This window comes from Lepidochelys kempii, chromosome 3, assembly GCF_965140285.1.
Source record: "Lepidochelys kempii isolate rLepKem1 chromosome 3, rLepKem1.hap1, whole genome shotgun sequence".
Lineage (NCBI taxonomy): Eukaryota > Metazoa > Chordata > Testudines > Cheloniidae > Lepidochelys > Lepidochelys kempii.
In genome coordinates this window covers 139,415,481-139,433,683 of record NC_136382.1, presented here as the reverse complement: position 1 = coordinate 139,433,683, position 18,203 = coordinate 139,415,481, and the positions used below count along the sequence as shown (strand labels likewise).

The following is an 18,203-nucleotide window of genomic DNA, read 5'->3' as shown; positions in this document are numbered from 1 at the left end:
AGCAGTCTTGCTGCCTGTGGAGCACTGCTGAGTGCTGCAGCCACAGTGAAAGGGGAGGTAGCAGTTTCTCATTGAAGTGTCACCACTAATTCTCCCCTCAGTGGTGGTGCTTCAAAGAGAAATTCCTGCTTCCCTTGAAAGTCAGCTGTGGTGTGCGCAGCAGCTGTAGTGATTCCTTTTTCCTAGAACTGTTAAAGACTGATGGGAGAGAGGTGCATTAAAGCTCTCCAGTTCAGTCTGAATAAGCTAGAGACCTTTAAAGGCAGGTACCTGTGACTGGAGGAGTGTTGGTAAATGGATGTACTATGAAGAGAGAAAGTGGTATTTTAAACTCTTTCCCTTATGAGTCCAGCTGAATATTAGGCAGCAGTCAGTGGTCAATTCAGACTTGTTTTCTGTTATTAAAAACTCCATTGTGAGTTATCTAGTATTTCCAGGTTTCAGAGTAACAGCCGTGTTAGTCTGTATCCACAAAAAGAACAGGAGTACTTGTGGCACCTTAGAGACTAACACATTTATTTGAGCATAAGCTTTCGTGACCTTTCACGAAAGCTTATGCTCAAATAAATGTGTTAGTCTCTAAGGTGCCACAAATACTCTTAATATTTCTAGTTTCCAATAGAAAGTGAGAGGTAAGTGGCAATAGGGCCACAGACTTCTGGTGAAGTGACATCAGACCAGACAGAGGAACAAAGAGGTCTGAATAGTCCAGAAAATGTGAAGAAATAAGTTAGGATTCTTTAACAAACAAATAGTCAAAATAGTAGAGAGGAGGTGTTTACAACTATTTCTTACCTGTTGCCTCTTAAGCTATGACTACACTGCACATTAAGCCCAGGCTCTGACTCAGGTTTGAGCCCAAGCCCCCCTTCCTTCCACACACAAATCAGTCTGACTCAGGTCAGCACTTACTCAGGACCCAGGTCCTAGGAACATGCTGGATGGCTGGGTCAGAGCCCAAGTTCTGCTGTGACTCAGTTCCAAGCCATATCAGTTTGCAGTATGGATGCAATTGAAGCCGCAGACCAGAGTCAGAAGGTGTGCATACTGCAGTATGGACATGTTATCATGACTGTAAGACCCGAGTCCAGCAATTGGAAACCCACCTTTACAATGTGGATGCTCAACCATGGCTTTGGAAACACTGAGTCCACAGTCCTGGATCCTATAGACGTGGGTTGGCAATGCTTCAGCCAGCCACGAACCAGGATTTTCTTGTATGTATCAATATTTTGTAACATATTTTTATGATCTACAACCCTCAGCAGGTGTAACAAAGTAATACCCTGAAGGAAGCAGTAAAACACAGCAAGCACAGAGAGCAGCATGTGAAAAATACTCTTACTGTTGGTAATGTTGTGTACAATTAAAAAAAAAAGCTGAGTTATTTTGCAGTGTAAAGTTTGTCAAAGCATATTCCGCATGATGAACTGTTCTGCAGGGTGTTTGCTGCACTAAGCAGTAGTGTGGTGAAACACTGAAGGTGACGTAGCATATATAGATGCGACACAGGACACTCTTGAGTGGTTTGTCACTGTCATTCTTCAAGCAAGCAACATAGTGCCCATCAGTCTAGATGTCAAGAGCAGGGACAGAGCCTTAATGAGAATGTCATGGCTATACAGACTCCTGATTACAGCCAAAATGTCCATTTCCTAGCAAGAGGCGGTATAGCCTGCTGGAAAGGGTACTAGACTGGGACTGAAAAGGCTTCTGTTCTATTCTGGGTTCTACCATTGGCTGACCAAGACCCTCTCTGTGTCTCAGTTTCTCCATCTAGAAAATGGGGATGATACTTTCCTCCTTTGCAAAGTGCTTTGAGATCTACAATGAAAAGTGATAAGAGCTAGGAATTAGTAGTATTAGAATAGTTTGAGGCTTTTTTAAACCAGATCTTGGCTCCTATGAAATAATATTAGTCAACTTCACTCCATGGTTAGACAGTTTGTAGTTCTGATAGCAAATTAGCAGAAAGTTAATAAAATGTATTTTCTCAAAACTCGATTATTTTTAAGCTATTGTGTGTTTCTGACATTGCAACCATGCCTTAGTGGGTCACAACTGAAGATGCCAAATTCAGGATGCTGAGAAATAGGGCAAACACAACCTAAAACTGGTGGTTATTCTTTTATAGGATATACCAAACCAGCCACAAAAGTAAACTCCTGTTCCACCACACTGGCTAACAAGAAAACATAAAGGCAGTTTCCTCAGACATTCCAGTTCTTATATCACCACCAAAAACACTGGGTTCAGAGATGAGTGGTTCTTTACAACCAGTCTCATCAAAAAATTGGTTCTTCTGATAACAAAGGACCAGCCACACACCCAGGTCAATATATAACTTAGATCTTACCCCAAAATCACACTACAGCCAATTCTTATTAACTAAAATCTAAAGGTTTGTTTATCTAAAGAAAGAAAGGTAAGTGTTAAAATTGGTTAAAGGAATCAATTACATACAGTAATGGCAAAGTTCTTGGTTCAGGCTTGTAACAGTGATGGAATAAGGAGTCTGGTGGCACCTTAAAGACTAACTGATTTATTTGGGCATAAGATGTTGCATCTGAAGAAGTGGTTTTTTACCCACAAAAGCTTATGCCCAAATAAACCGCTTAGTCTTTAAGGTGCCACCAGACTCCTTGTTGTTTTTGTGGATACAGACTAACACTGCTACCCTCTGATACTTGACACCAGTGATGGAATAAACTGCTGGCTTAAGTCAAGTCTCTGGAGTACATCCGCAGCTTGGATGAGTCACTCAGTGCTTTGTTCAGAGCTTCAGTTTGTAGCAAGGTTCCTCCAGAGGTCAGAAGCAAGATTGAAGACAAAATGGAGAAGATACAGTTGCCTTTTATAGTCTTTTGCATTGTGGCCTGTGCTTCCTTTGTTTCAAACACAGCTGTGCAGCACATGGTTTGGAAGCCTTAGAGTTCTGTCCATAGGCATGTCTCTGCATGCCTTGCTGAGTCATAAGGTGTATCTGCCTTCTCTCAGTGGGTCCATTGTATAGCTGATGGTCTTAATGGGCCATCAAGCAGACTAGGCAGAGCTGATACCCAAACTGTCTGGGGGTGTCCCCCAGAAGCATAGCACAAGTTAGAAATACAGACATAACTATAACTCATAATACAAAGGTGATACAAACATAAACAAGATTATCATATCTGGCAAATCATAACATTTTTGCAAATATCTTACATGGCATATCTGGCTGGGACTGGTGTCCCAGTGAGGGATAGCTATAGTCACTCAATTAGAGAGAACTGCACAGAATGGGGCAGACAATTCCCATAAAGCTGGTGGATATTCTAATACTTATAACTTCACAGACAAACATGATATGTGCATACAGATAGCATAATCATAACCTTTTCATAAACACCTCACTCGACAACCTTTGTAAAATATTTGCTGCAAATATATAACAGTGGTTGCAACAATGATCTATACGGTCATATTTTAATCAGATAACTTCACAGACATGTTCTAAAATGCTGAGACATTCTGGGAAGTTCCAGAATTGGTAAGGCATTTAGGATGTTGGTTTGTTTCCATGTACTCTTCCACAAACACTGCCCTGAAGTTTTTCCTGTCAGTGAGGTTTTATTAATCCCATTACAGTTTTTCATAAAAAGAAGTGGGTTTACAGTCCCTGGAAAGGCTTGCTCACAACTTGAAATGCAATTAACACCTTTTTAGCTGTGTTTTGTACAGGTTAGTCTAAAATTCGTTTTCTGCATGCATACATATATATTTCTGAAGTTGCTGCAATCCTTTTTCTTGGTATCACAGCTGTCTCTGAAGAGTTCATCCAGAAATCAAACTTTTCCTTGATCAAGAGATTTTCCTTACAGTTTGCGACAACTGAAGTGACTGATATCTGCAGGTCCCTTGAAGCCACAACTGACCACATGTTTGAATTTCTGTGTGTGTGTTGTTTTACAGAAAATAACACAAACTGTATGAATGTGTTCATTTGATTGTGGATATTTGGGTGGGGGGTGTGCCAGTTCATTGAATTAAAAAAGATTAGATATCTTTCTATAAATAACTAAAAAAGGACTTTACACCTAAGGGTGTGAGGAAGAGCTTATTTATGGTACAATATTTCCTTCCCTTAGACAGGCCTTGACATTTTAAAGAATCTTAATATGTATTCTCAAAAGCTTCAAGAGTAAAACCTTTCTTCTAAAGTTCTCTGCTTGCATAGGTTGTTTTGTCTTGTCTAGCTACATGTGCTGTAAATTTATAGTATTGCAGGTGAGTTTTCTCTTGGGCTTTTAAAATTCGATATAGCAATTTACTTGCACCACCATCCCCACCTACCAAGATTTAAAGTCCAGTTGCTAGTTCTTTCAAGGAAAAATAATAGTTTTATTACAGGGATTTTATTACATTCTTCATTGTAGGTGGGTATTAAATCAGCTACAAAAATGTGCTTATATTTGTGAAATTGTAAGCATTTTCCTTCCTTGCTTGTAGCTTTAAACTACTTGAATATTGCACTAACAGTCTGTCTGTCTCTCTCAATGCTAGCTTGGTCCCTGTTCTTAAGGAATTACAATTCCTATTTCCAAATTATATTTGCTTTCTAGGAAAAATGGTAGTTTATATTTTTAATATACGCAATATGTTATAACAGATTACAAAGTTGTTGTTATTTTTAACAACTTACTGTCCTTTTGAGTTTCCATACTTTGGGATATTTTAGTCCCCTTCCCCAACACATCTTAAAAGATAAAACCAAAACCATTTAATGTTTCCTTAATAATGCTCTTTGTAAATATTTTTGTCTTTTACAGTCTGGATTTCCTCATAATTTTTAGCTTGGGGTTGTCTTACTTATTAGCCAATGGCTCAAGACTTTTGGGCCATCAATCTATCATTGATATGGCCCCATTGTTGTAACACCTGAGTGCCTTATAATCTTTAATATATTTATTCTTATAACAACCCTATGAAATGGGGAAGTACTATCATCCCCATTTTACATAGGGGGAACCAAGGCAGAGAAAGACTGAGGGTATGTCTACACTGCAATAAAATACCCGTGGCACCAGGTTTGGAGCCCGAGTCAGTTGCGAGGCTTTAAATAGTAGTGTAGATGTTGGGTTTCTGGCTGGACCCCAGGTTCTGAAACCCAGCAAGGGGGGAGTGTCTCAGACACTAGGCTCCAGTCCAAGTGGGAACATCTGCACTCCTACTTCTAGCTGTGCAAGTCCAAGTCAATTGATCTGGGCTCTGAGACTTGGTGCTGCGGGATTGTCTTTGCAGTGTAGATGTGACTTGACCAAGATCACTGAAACGTGTGACAGAGAAGAGAATTACACTTAGCTCTACCAAGTCCTAGACTTAACTCTAACTACAGGAATATCCTCCCTATCATCATTTTTTTGTCCATATACCAAATCCTACTGGCTTTTCTTTGAGTTGGACTTCCAGCTGATAATGGAGGTGGAAAGGTGGGATAGAAGGGCAAGAAGAAAGAATAAACTTGCTATTTAAAGAATTCTTGTGTTGGAACAATTGAACCTGTGAACTTTGATCCTGACTCTTGAAGGGTGTGTTCTGTGTATGTTTCTGGTGATATAGGAACATCTGAATTAATATGTTTACCAGCCACCACATTTCAATTTACTACCATACAAAAGAAGAGTCTCCCTTTTCCTTGCAAAGCATCTGGCTGTTTTATTACCTTGTTCTTTTTGTGACCCCCTAAATGAATAAGAACTGATAGTGATATTCTCAGTATTTTAGAAACACATTTGCATAAGTAATGAAGCAGCTCAGAAAGAGCACAGAAGTCACAGGCAACTGACTCAATTAAGATCATTTTGGTGATTAGATATTTTAAAAATTGCTTACAAACTGCACAACAAGCTGTTTAAGACTAGATTTCTTTAGCGCTCTTTTCAATAACAAAATTGCCCACAAGGTATGGTAACCCCGAATGAAGAATTGATAACTTCCAATTTTGTAATTTGTTTGTAGTTTTAATTGAATAACCTGAGGAGAACACATACTTTGTTACAGGGAGTACAAATCAATATGATTCATACTAGCAAATGCTTTTGTATATTTTCCTTCTTTTGGCCTGAACTTGAGGTGCTGAATGCATGTAATTTGAATCAATGGGGCATAGGAATTTGAGAACAGATTTAAACCATGCTGTTTTTCTCAGGCACTGGGATACCATGGAGATGGCTGTGGTATAAGGATATGAATAGAATGGGACTAGGGGGCATTTGGCATCATTCAGAATCGGGCTCAGATCTGACCACACTTGAACTTGGGGAGTGCCTCCCTCCAGATCCAATTCTGAACGACATAGCTCTGACTCATCACTGTTGTCTCTTTTAACTATTTAAATAGCACGATAAATGTAAACAGAACTGTATGAAACATATAGAAAGATGGGAGCACTGATCCGTAAAGTTCCCTTACAAATATGATGTAAGCAGCTTAGTTGTGAGCAGATATGGAGGTAAGGCTGTCACTGAGGGTATATTTCATGAAAGAAGAAGGGTAGAAAAAGGGATTTGAACAGTGAAAAAAGAAGTGCCTAGTCTAAGAGAAGGTTTGAAGGGATCAGGAGTTTGAAACTCCACAATCTAAAGCTCATATTGTTTGACTACTTTTGCCCTTGCTCTTGAATTTTTCCATGAGAGGGAAGTACTTAAGTTATTATGTCATTCCTTACCTACTGCTATTTATTTTGCTAACCAATTGGTAGCAAGACATCTCTGGGCTTAGAATTACCTCACAGAAGTCAATGGGATTTAAAAATGTTCGTCTAAATAATTTGGTCTTCATGGTAGCCAAATAATTTGGATCAAATTCTTCCCTCATTTATTTGTCTGCAACCCTGTTGAGTTCACTGCAGTCCAATGGGTATAAATTAAGTCACACTGTGTATTTAAAATGCTCTCTACATCTGTATGTCTGTCTGTCTGCCTGCCTAACAATTTTTAAACTGTAGAAGTATCTGCCTGATATATATTTTTGACCAGCTTCTGTTCTCAATGATAGGTAAATCACTAATATAAATGAGAGCAAGAAGTTGGCCATTGAAGTCTAATAGCAATCAAAATGCACAGTTTAACTAAGTAGTAAAGATATTTGCTCTGCAAAAGGGATGATTGTGGGACCTGTATAATTTGGAAATGATGCATTCTAAGAAGACTGCATTCCTATGTAATCATTTAGTACTGCGCATATGCACATTAAATGTGATTACATAGTATACATAATTATTACCAACTAGGCTTGGAAAATACATGTTAAGCTTAGTGAATAAATGTGGTAAAATAGAAGCAGCTTAATGATAATAATTATCTACAATAAAAGCACTAAGAAGATACCTTTGGTTTGTTTATACTATTCTTATTTATATAAAAGAAAGAGAAATTATAGTTAGAACAACTCTGTTTAAATCTATCATATCCATATACCCCAAACCAGAGTATATTGACCAAATATGTAAACAGCACCATGAAGTTATGATGGCTTTGCACACCATAATGTATTGTGTGAGACCATGTCTTGTGTAGTGAATAAAGCAGAAGTCTGGAAGTTCTCGTTCTAGTTCCACCGCCCACTTTCTATGTGACCTTGGACAGGGCCTTTAACCTCTCTCCCTCGCTTTACCCATATGTAGAATGGGTTTGCTCATCATATCAATGTCACAAGGGCTTTAGAAGCTTGTTTAATGTTTGTAAAGTGCTTTGAAATCTTTGTTTAAGGTGCTACAGAGAACACCTTGCAATTGTATTTTAATTGTTTCATAAGGTAGTTCAGATAGAATAATCATCCTAAACCTTTAACTTCCTTTGAACCAAACCTTTTTGAATTTCAAAGAGGCATTAATGCTTCTAGTTTGACTCAACTAATATTCTTTTTGGATTATATCTGCATAGAGCCTACAGAGACGCAATAGACTGGTAATCAGTATCTCTTCTGCAGACCTCCACCATGAACTTCCCACTTTATGTAGCCCATCAGCATTGTGATAATAAATCATAGTGATGAAGGATAGTCACTGAGATCCTTTTACTGAAGCTGAAATACTAAAAACCCCACAAGTCTGCAGTGTTGCTCTTTAAACATCACCATTTACTTAGGAGAAAGAAGTATCTAGTATAAAAGAAGCTCCTTTATCATACTGCTATTCAAAAAAAGAAGATAACTTGGTAGCAGGTACAGCTCTTCATGACCATATGTCTGGGGGGAAATAGTTCTGCAGGAGATTTCATTGGTAGTTAAGAGCAAGATGGAACCTTGAAAAAGTTGAAAGATTCAGTGTTTTCTAAAAATTAATCTGATCACTTCTTGGCTACAAATGAGATTCAGCCCCTTAAGAGATGGATGGTACCCATCCCCGTCTCTCTTCCTTTACGCTGTACTTGTGGATTACTGGTACCAAATAACTTTCTTCTGGTTTTTGTCCTTAAAAATGATAAAGGGGACCCCCAGCATTTGGATATTTTGGAATATGATTCATATGTTCAGAGTTCGGGAAGTTTGCCAACATCAAACATCTGCATCTTTTAAGTATCGTGAGTCCTGATTCTTCATTCTCTCTTAATGTAAATTCAGTGCAACACTGAGTTTAGTAAAATAAGTCTGGTCTGAAACCAAATGAAGCAAAAGGAAAATCTGGATCCTTGAATCCCAAACAGAACCAATTTCAGAAATGCCAGACAGTGATTTATCTTCTCCCAATTCCTTGTTCGAAAAAATAAAATAGCTTCTTATAAACATCCCCTTAGTCGTTAATACAAAACACACAGCTACTCATACATGTCTCCAAAGCCATTAACCTATCTGTTCTTTGTACAGAAAAGGAACAACAAAACAAAAATGGAAATAAGATCTCTTTAGAATCTTTACGGGTCATCTTGAATCTCCTAAAACGAAGTCAAAATACCAGCTATTTATTTCAATTAAGGAATAAGTAGTGCATTGACCTTTAATAATTGAGTGTGACCTCATCTTAATTAAAAACCTACTTGGCTCTATTGGATCTGCAAGGCTTGATAGCATAGAGGTAAAACCACCTGCACTTGCACTACCTACCAGTGTAGACCCTATGTAGTAAAACAGGTGACGTTTTTCAAGTGTAGATGAGCCTTTATAGCTCCAGAGACTTTTTCGACCGATCAAAAAGAAAAATATGTCAAAGCATGCAGAACTGTTGTTTCCTAGATGTTTTTGGATGTTTGATGTAAATCAACAGTGATCAAATGTGCACACATCATCAAAAGGGGATGAAAACATAGGTATAGTGAGGTAAAATGCAAAGTAAAGGGGGGATGCTAGAGGAGGAACCGCAGGGAAGTTTGATAGTAATTGTCAATTCTCCAGGGAGAGGAAATGAACGGCATAGACAGACAATGTGAATATGTGACCATAGGACTGAACCTCTCACATGAAAGAGAATTTAATTTCCTCTTGTCTGTTTAATATTGTCCTGATATTGCTTTCTGGTGTAATCAAACTCTGCAGTAGTTGCTTAAAGGAAAGTGTGGAATCTGTATTGGGATGCTAGTCGTCAATGTCTAGGTCCATGGGAGGATTTTGACCTTAAGAAATGGTCCAAATCTTGATAAGGGCTGAGAATTGCTGTAGTCTACGACCAATTAACATTAATAAATGCTTGGGAGAGTGGCTCTTGTGGAGTTGGTGGGGCATAGGATTTTTTCAGCAGATTTATTCCTGTACCTTCAGCTAGATTATGTGGGTAATGGCAGAAGGAACTTGTACTAACTCCTGCTATTGTTTGCTTACTGTCCTTTCCCCACTCAATGTTACTTTAATTTATCTAATGTTTGTGTAAATCTGGAGTCTTACATCTGCCTCCTGCCCTTAAAACCCAAGATTTTAAAAAGAATGGTGTTAGTTCTGCTGTGAAGTGGGTAGCTCCTTTACAAGATGGTTTGATAAGGATGCAATCATTTATTATGTGTCTTCCCATTATACCTTAGGTATCTCCACTTGATTGAAACAGTAACATGAGCAATCTTCATGGAATAGACAGGAAATGCACATAAGTGTGTTGTTGCTTTTAAAAGATTTTCTTCTTAAAATTTATATTTGCTTTTTAAAATATTTTTGTTTGTCAGTAACCTTTTTGTTTTCCAGAGAATCACCCTGTCTCTTGTTTAAAGTAAACAGTTAAATATGTTTATAATGGGCCAATTCCCACTGGGTGGCTTACAGTGTGACAGACAAGCCTGGGAATAGTTCAGGTAATGCTGTGTGTAGAAGGCTCTACCAAGCATAGCACACTGAAGGAATGAAGGTGCAAAGCCAAGAGCATGAGAAGAGAGGGAATGAAAAAGGGGGATATGAGCAGGGAAATATGAAAGCAGAAATGTAGGTTGGGTACATTTATGGACAGAAACATAAATTTGGAAAAGGAAGCAACCAAAGCAATAGAAAGATTGGAATGGTGGGAAAGAAAGAGGACTCGAGCAACTCCAGTCGGAAGAGGTGAAGGTTACCCTTGGTATGGTAAGAAATGATGAAGAATTATGCTACAAAGTGGGGATAATGAGAAAAAAGGTGGGCTTGGGTAACATAAAATAAGAAGTGGTGACAGGATCTTAAACAACTAGATATGGGAAAAAATAGGTGAAGATGGATCAGGAGGAAATAAATATATTTTTAAAGATAGCTTGAAATATTGCTGGGATGTTGGTCAGAATTTGAGTTGCTGGTGGGACATGATAGGACCAACAATATATGTGTCTGTGAGGGGAAGAGAGAGAGAGAGTTGGGAGTGTCAGAATAAAAGTGATGGTTAAAGATAGAGGACCAGAAGAGGTCTCCTACAGAAATCATGGAGAGATTAAATGAGAGGTTCCTGGATGGAGCTGCTATTAGCACATATTAAATCAAAGAGTTAGGTTTTCAGTAACATCTTTAAATAGAGATTTTAGAAATTGCTAAAAAAAAGAATACAGACTTGAGCTGTTCCATAGATATGAGTGTGTATATATGCAATTACAATGTGTGCTGCATTAACCCTTTTTAAGTCTTGTTTGATAAAGGGTTTTGTTTGTTTGCTTTTGCACGTCAGTACAAGAATGTAATACAATGTTTGCTTGTTTGTCCCTGAAAATTTACAATAATTATTCTTTTTAAAATATAGACTACTGTCAGATAAGTAACATGCTTCTTGCACGATGAAATTGTGCATCAGTATTCCTGATTTGGAAAAAAAATAGTTTGCATAATGTGTCTCTTTTGTCGAAATTGTGGGGTGTTCTCTACAAATAAAATGGTCCAGTTGATTCTGGAGAAACTCAACATTAGTTACTTTTTACACGTTACCTGTACATTTATGGTGTCAGGGAGGTATGACTGAAGAATATAGAAAGGGCAAGCTTACTAAACTAAAAATATTTTTTTTTCTCCTAGGTTCAGACATTGTTCAGTGGTTAACGAAGAATTTAGCTATAGAAGATCCAGGTAAATTGTTTTTTCTCTATTAAAAAGTTCTGCTTGGTGGGTCTGTTATGTTCTAAGGTCTTGTTCTGTTCTCTGGCCCTGTAGGGATGCCAGCTAATAACTGGACAGAATTTGATCCATGGATTCTCGAGGATTCAATTTTACTAGCAAAGCGTACAGCATTCAATCCTGCAGACCTGCCTTAAGAACCATTACCGGGGCTGCAACACTTTATTAGTTTCAGAGCAGCAGCTGTCTTAGTCTGTATCCGCAAAAAGAACAGGAGGACTTGTGGCCCCTTAGAGACTAACACATTTATCTGAGCATAAGCTTTCGTGAGCTACAGCTCACTTCATCGGATGCAACACTTTATTAGTGTAACTTCTGGAAAATCAGATTAGCTTAATGGTAAAGAATAGGAATGACTATTGCTTTAACTGGGGAAATAGTCGTATCAATTCAGTTCCATGAGTACACATTCACCCAACCCCATGTTAAATGGCATCTAGCCAGTTGTTAAATAAATTAAATTAAAAAATTCTCATCTATTTCATACTGAAGTAGTCAGTAGGTTAAAAATTACATTTGTTTGATGTTTATTCAGTCTTTTTTATTATTATTGCACTGTTATCCAGTGCAGTATTGTATTTTCAATCTCCAGATATTTTTATGGGTCTCTTACGTGGAAAGACTGAACAGAAAGATACAATCCATGCAGCCCACCAAATGCAGTGAGGAGAGATGATCCAGTTTTTATGGTGCTTAGATTAGGACTTGGGAGACCCAGGTTCAATTCTTTCCTCTGTCCGTGACTTTGGGCAAGTCACTTAGTCCCTATGTTCCCTACCTGGTATGTCCCTATTCAGAGGGGTTTTGTGAGGATAAATTCTAGTGCTGGTCAGAAATTTTCTGGGGAAATGCTTTTACAGCAGGAAATTAGTCAAAAGCAAAACATTTAATGGACATTTTAACAAAATTGCACAAGAGGGATGGGATGGGGAAACAGAATGGTGCATGCTGATAAGGTTTCATTTCAAATTTTTCAGAATGGAACGTTTCAATTTTTCCATTTCGAAATGAAATTTTGTTTCAATGTTTAAATGTTTGTATTATATAACATTTTTAAAAACTCAAAGTCAGAATGAAACATTTTGATTTTATTGAAACAAAATATTTTGATTGACCTGAAACATTTTCCTTCCAGAAATTGGTTTAACAGGAAATTTTAAAAAATATTTTGGCTTTGTTCCATTTTAGAATGACACTCTCCTCCCCCCTCCCACCCACACCTGCCCAATCATGGAATTTCCCATGAGGGAAAATACAGTTCCTCCCCAGCTCCAATCGGTATATTAAAAATTGTCAGGCACTCAGATACTATGGCAATGGGGTCCATGTGAAGTACCTAAGATAGATGCTTTAAAGGAACCAACTGTGAACCTACCAGAACTGTCTCAAAAAAGAGGATGGTTACTAATCACTTCCAGGTTACTAATCATTTCCCGGTTAACATAACTTTACCTATTCCAGCAACCAGCTAACACTGACAATACAAAGAGTGTTCACATGCCTAATTCTGTTGATCATGCTCAATGCAGATAGTAAAATGTGAGCTCTTGAGACCTGACTTTGAGCTACTGTTACTTCTGTTCTCTTTGCCTTGTTTGTCAGATACAAAAATGTTCAGCAGCCCATTTGTATTATGATTTGAGTCTGTGTCTGTCTTACTGTTTGGCTGGGATGAGACTCCCAATTGTCAGACTATGGTGATTTGTTATATTAGCAGTAACTGACTTGCCCTTGAACTACAATACTGGGATCAATTGTCATTCAGTTCTCTCATCAACAGAGAGACGCTTCCAAATGAAAAAAAGATTAAACCAAAGGTGAAACATGGTTCCCTTTGTTAATACACAATCAAATAATAATAATTACAAAAACACTTAACACAAAACACTGGAGTGGCTGAATTTGGATAATGTCCTATCAGGGTTTTATGACAATCAGGCTCCAGACACCCCAGTGGAGAAACAGGGGGTCTGAACCCCAAAATATGCAATTGAATCAAGTGATTGTATACAATATTATCATATTATAAAACTGTATTTAGTAAAGTATCATATGAAATTAGTGATACGCTGGTTAGGAATAGCACTGTATGTTATGTACGGCGTGTGTATAAAGAGTTATGTATGTGTGCTGAAAATATGTTCCTAAAATGTGTTCGGGAAGCCGTGCATAAGTCAAGCCTGCCATAGACAAAGGACTGTGGCTTTATCTCTGTGACCGGCTTGATTACAAACAGATGGCTATGAAAGTATATTTACATATCATGTAAACAAAGCAATCACGCTAACAAGCAGCGGAGGAAATAGTGTAGTGAGCACACCAGGGGACAGAAAGTCTTCCTGGCTCTTGAGGACAACACCCTCTGATTCTGGGAACATCAGATCCTCCTACCAGGAAGCGCTGGAGATGCTTGTTAATTTGATGTGAAGATGCTGGTCAATGACATAGCTTGTTAGAATTAAATTTTAGGCACTAGAAAGGATGTTGTTTTTGTTTTGTCTGTAACCCTTTTCTATCTCCTTTATCCTTCCTTGGTATCATTCAAATCTCTGGTTTTTATTAATAAAGTTATTCTTAGGTTTACTATAAACCATCTCAGTGCCGTTACATTGAAGTAAAGAGTGAGTCCTTAGTGAACCTAACAGGCGGGGGTGTGCACTGTCTCTTTGCAGACAGCAAGCTTAATAATGTCTGTCAGTGTCGAGTGAGAGGGTCTAGAGACTGCAGAGACACATCTCTGGGGAACTTGGGAACTGGGGATCACAGTTTGTTACCTCCAAGCGAGATTTAGACTGGCAGAGTCCTGTGGAGTATGGGCTGGATGAATGGACTATAAGGTGGATAGAAAGCTGGCTAGATCATTGGGCTCAACGGGTAGTGATCAATGGCTCCATGTCTAGTTGGCAGCCGGTATCAAGCAGAGTGCTCCAAGGGTCGGTCCTGGGGCCAGTTTTGTTCAATATCTTCATTAATGATCTGGAGGATGGCGTGGACTGCACCCTCAGCAAGTTTGCAGATGACACTAAACTGGGAGGAGTGGTAGATACGCTGAAGGGTAGGGATAGGATACAGAGGGACCTAAACAAATCAGAGGATTGGGCCAAAAGAAATCTGATGAGGTTCAACAAGGACAAGTGCAGAGTCCTGCACTTAGGACGGAAGAATCCCATGCACCACTACAGACTAGGGACCGAATGGCTAGGCAGCAGTTCTGCAGAAAAGGACCTAGGGGTTACAGTGGACGAGAAGCTGGATACGAGTCAACAGTGTGCCCTTGTTCCCAAGAAGGTCAATGGCATTTTGGGCTGTATAAGTGGGGGCACTGCCAGCAGATTGAGGGACGTGACCGTTCCCCTCTATTCGACATTGGTGAGGCCTCATCTGGAGTACTGTGTCCACTTTTGGGCCCCACACTACAAGAAGGATGTGGAAAAATTGGAAAGCATCCAGCGGAGGGCAACAAAAATGATGAAGGGACTGGAGCATGTAACTTATGAGGAGAGGCTGAGGGAACTGGGATTGTTTAGTCTGCAGAAGAGAAGAATGAGGGGGGATTTGATAGTTGCTTTCAACTACCTGAAAGGGGGTTCCAAAGAGGATGGATCTAGACTGTTCTGAGTGGTAGCAGATAACAGAACAAGGAGTAATGGCAGTGGTGAGCTGGAGCCAGTTCGCACCAGTTCGCTAGAACCGGTTGTTAAATTTAGAAGCCCTTTTAGAACCAGTTGTTCCGTGAGGGACAACCGGTTCCAAACGGGCTTCTAAATGTAACCGGCCAAAAGTGGCACCTTAGGCGCTGACTCCATGGGTGCTCCAGGGCTGGAGCACCCAAGGGGAAAATTTGGTGGGTGCAGAGCACCCACTGGCAGCTCCCCGCCCCACCCCCGGCCTGAGCTCACCTCCGCTCCACCTCCTTCCCTGAATGCACCGCTCCGCTCTGCTTCTCTGCCCCCCCCCAGGCTTCCCGTGAATCAGCTGTTCGTGCGGGAAGGTGGGGCAGGCTGAAAAGCAGGCTGCAGCTTCCCGCTCAGGCCCAGGGAGGTGGAGGTGAGCTGGGGCGGGGGGGGGGGTGCGAGGAGGGCTACCCGCGCCGCAGCAGGTAACCCAGGGGGTGGGGGGGCATGCAGGGGAACCGCTCTTCACCCCAGCTCACCTCCGCCAACCTCAGCCTGAGTGTGAAGCCGCCGCCTGCTTCTCTGCCCCCAAGGCTTCCCGCGAGCCAGCTGTTCACGCGGGAAGCTGGGGCAGGCTGAAAAGCAGGCCGCGGTTTCCCGCTCAGGCCCAGGGAGGCAGAGGTGAGCTGGGGCAGGGGAGGGGGGCGCGAAGAGGGCTGCCCGCAGTGCAGCTGGTAACCCGGGGGGTGGAGGGGCTGCAGGGGAACCGCTCTCCACCCCAGCTCACCTCCGCCACCCTTGGCCTGAGTGGGAAGCCGCCATCTGCTTCTCAGCCCTCCCAGGCTTCCTGCTGAACAGCTGACTCGCGGGAAGCCTGGGGAGGGGGTGGAGAAGCAGAGCGGGGCAGCACATTCAGGGGAGGAGGCGGAGTGGAGGTGAGGTGAGCTGGGGCTGGGGGTGGGGCAGGGAGCTGCCAGTGGGGCTCTGCACCCACCAAATTTTCCCCACGGGGGCTCCAGCCCCGCAGCACCCAGGGAGTCAGTGCCTAAGGCGCCACTTTTGATGTGATCAGTGGGGGAGCAGCCGCTCCCCCTGCTCCCAACCTAGCTACGCTCCCCCACCCCTAGGAGCCAGAGGGACCTGCCAGATGCTTCCTGGGAGCTGCCCCAGGTAAGCATCTCCAGGACTCCCCACCTTGCCCCCCCGGCAGGTGCCTCTGGCTCTTAGGGGTGGGGTGGGCACCCACTACAGTGGCCCATGAGACCCTACTGTCCAGTTCTGGAGGCAGTCAGGGGACAGGGGAGGGGGGTGGATGGGGCAGGGGTCCTGGGGGGGGGCATCAAGGAACGTGTGGGGGTTGGATGGGGCAAGAGTCCCAGGGGGCAGGGGTGAGCAATATCCCCCTTGTGGGGTGAGGAGGGAACCTGTTGTTAAGATTTTGGCAGCTCATCACTGAGTAATGGTCTCAAGTTGCAGTGGGGAAGTTTCGGTTGGATATTAGGAAAAACTTTTTCACTAGGAGGGTGGTGAAGCACTGGAATGAGTTACCAAGGGAGGTGGTGGAATCTCCTTCCCTAGAAGTTTTTAAGGTCAAGCTTGACAAAGCCCTGGCTGGGATGATTTAGTTGGGAATTGGTCCTGCTTTGAGCAGGGGGTTGGACTAGATGACCTCCCGAGGTCCCTTCCAACCCTGATATTCTATGATTCTATGAAATTCTTCTCACTTGTGTCAGTGCAATCTCATTGGCATCACTAGTATAACTGACAAGAAAATTTAACCTATAAATTGATTTACAAAGTTTTTAAAATGTATCTCATTATGTCAAAAGGAAGATTAAGGGACTAATTCTACATCCTTTATTCATGAGAGTAATCCTGAAAGTGAGAAGTTCTCATGTGAGCAAGAGTTGCAGGATTGGACTTCAGCATTAAGCAGGAAGTGCTAGATCCAGCTTGCCTCTGGTAAAGGAGAGAAGAAATATTAGGAAAGGAAGCCGCATAAGACCATGTGAGAAAATATGTTACCTCTCCACATCAGTAGTAGTACAATACATTTTTTTTAAAAATAGGAAATATAACTGCACTATCATTTCACTGAGAGTAAAGGACATACAGATTTATGGGTAGTGGTAGATTATAATGGGGAATAGATAGGCAGCAGTATTTGTTTTCATTATGCAAATAAGTATAAAAGTGCTATCTGGAAACAGCAGTTTGAAGGAAAAAATAGTTACTAGTGTAAACTGCTAGTAAAAATATCATTGAATACGGTTTGTTCGCAAATGGGAAATAATTTACTGTAGAAGATTTGAAAGATCAGTTTGCAGTAAAGCTCAGCTCCCTGCTAGCTTCAGCTTAACACTTCCAACTAAGTTGAAAATTTTCATCCAGAAAACACACTAGTTAGAATTAATGGGTCAAATTCTGCTCCTTTATGCTGGGTTTACATGTCAGTGAAGTTCATCCAGTGTAGTGGTACAGAGCTTGCGCCAATATAGTATGGTTACTATTTTTTTCAATATGTAGCTTTCGATTTTTTGTTTGTTTTTTAATACATGTTTGTATTTGACCCTCTAGCCCTATTGAAAAGTTTAAAGGAGAAGAAATAAAAATATGCATAAAAGTATGCCTGGCCTCTACACAAACTAAGGCAATTAATTGAGTTTACAGATGTGCAGATATGCCCTTTGGCATTTGTTTGCAAAATTGACCATTTTAGGAGTGTTGACTCTTCAGTGATGGTGCCAATTAGTTTTAATGTGGAAAATCTATCCTCTGCCATTTTCTTTTTTAACGTGGTAATTAGTGCTGTGAAAGTTACCAGATGGACCACTGATGAGTCCACTAGAGACTAAAGTCTTTTTAATTATTTGAAAGATACAACAGAGAGGATGGATGGACTTGTTCAGAGCTCAGAATTAAAGCTTGGTCTACACTGCCAATTTATGTGGCTATAACAACATCATTCAGGGGTGTGGAAAAATCTACACCCCTGAGTGATGTAGTTATACTGATCTAACCTCTGGTGTAAACAGTGCTACGAGATTGTGGAGTACCTAACATTGA

General features: G+C 40.7%; 1 protein-coding gene across 16 annotated transcripts in view; it reads left to right on the top strand.

The window, feature by feature from the left end:
- The window catches only part of RGS7 (regulator of G protein signaling 7), a 429,184-nt gene that overhangs the window by 279,968 nt on the left and 131,013 nt on the right, over window positions 1-18,203 (top strand). For all 16 annotated transcript variants that reach the window (XR_012158164.2, XR_012158163.2, XM_073338225.2 and 13 more), the window contains exon 4: window positions 11,425-11,475. Coding sequence is in view for 14 of the 16 variants with exons in the window: in XM_073338225.2 (XP_073194326.1) it covers window positions 11,425-11,475 (51 nt within the window). In the remaining 2 variants the exon portion in view is untranslated. The remainder of the gene's footprint in view (window positions 1-11,424; window positions 11,476-18,203) is intronic.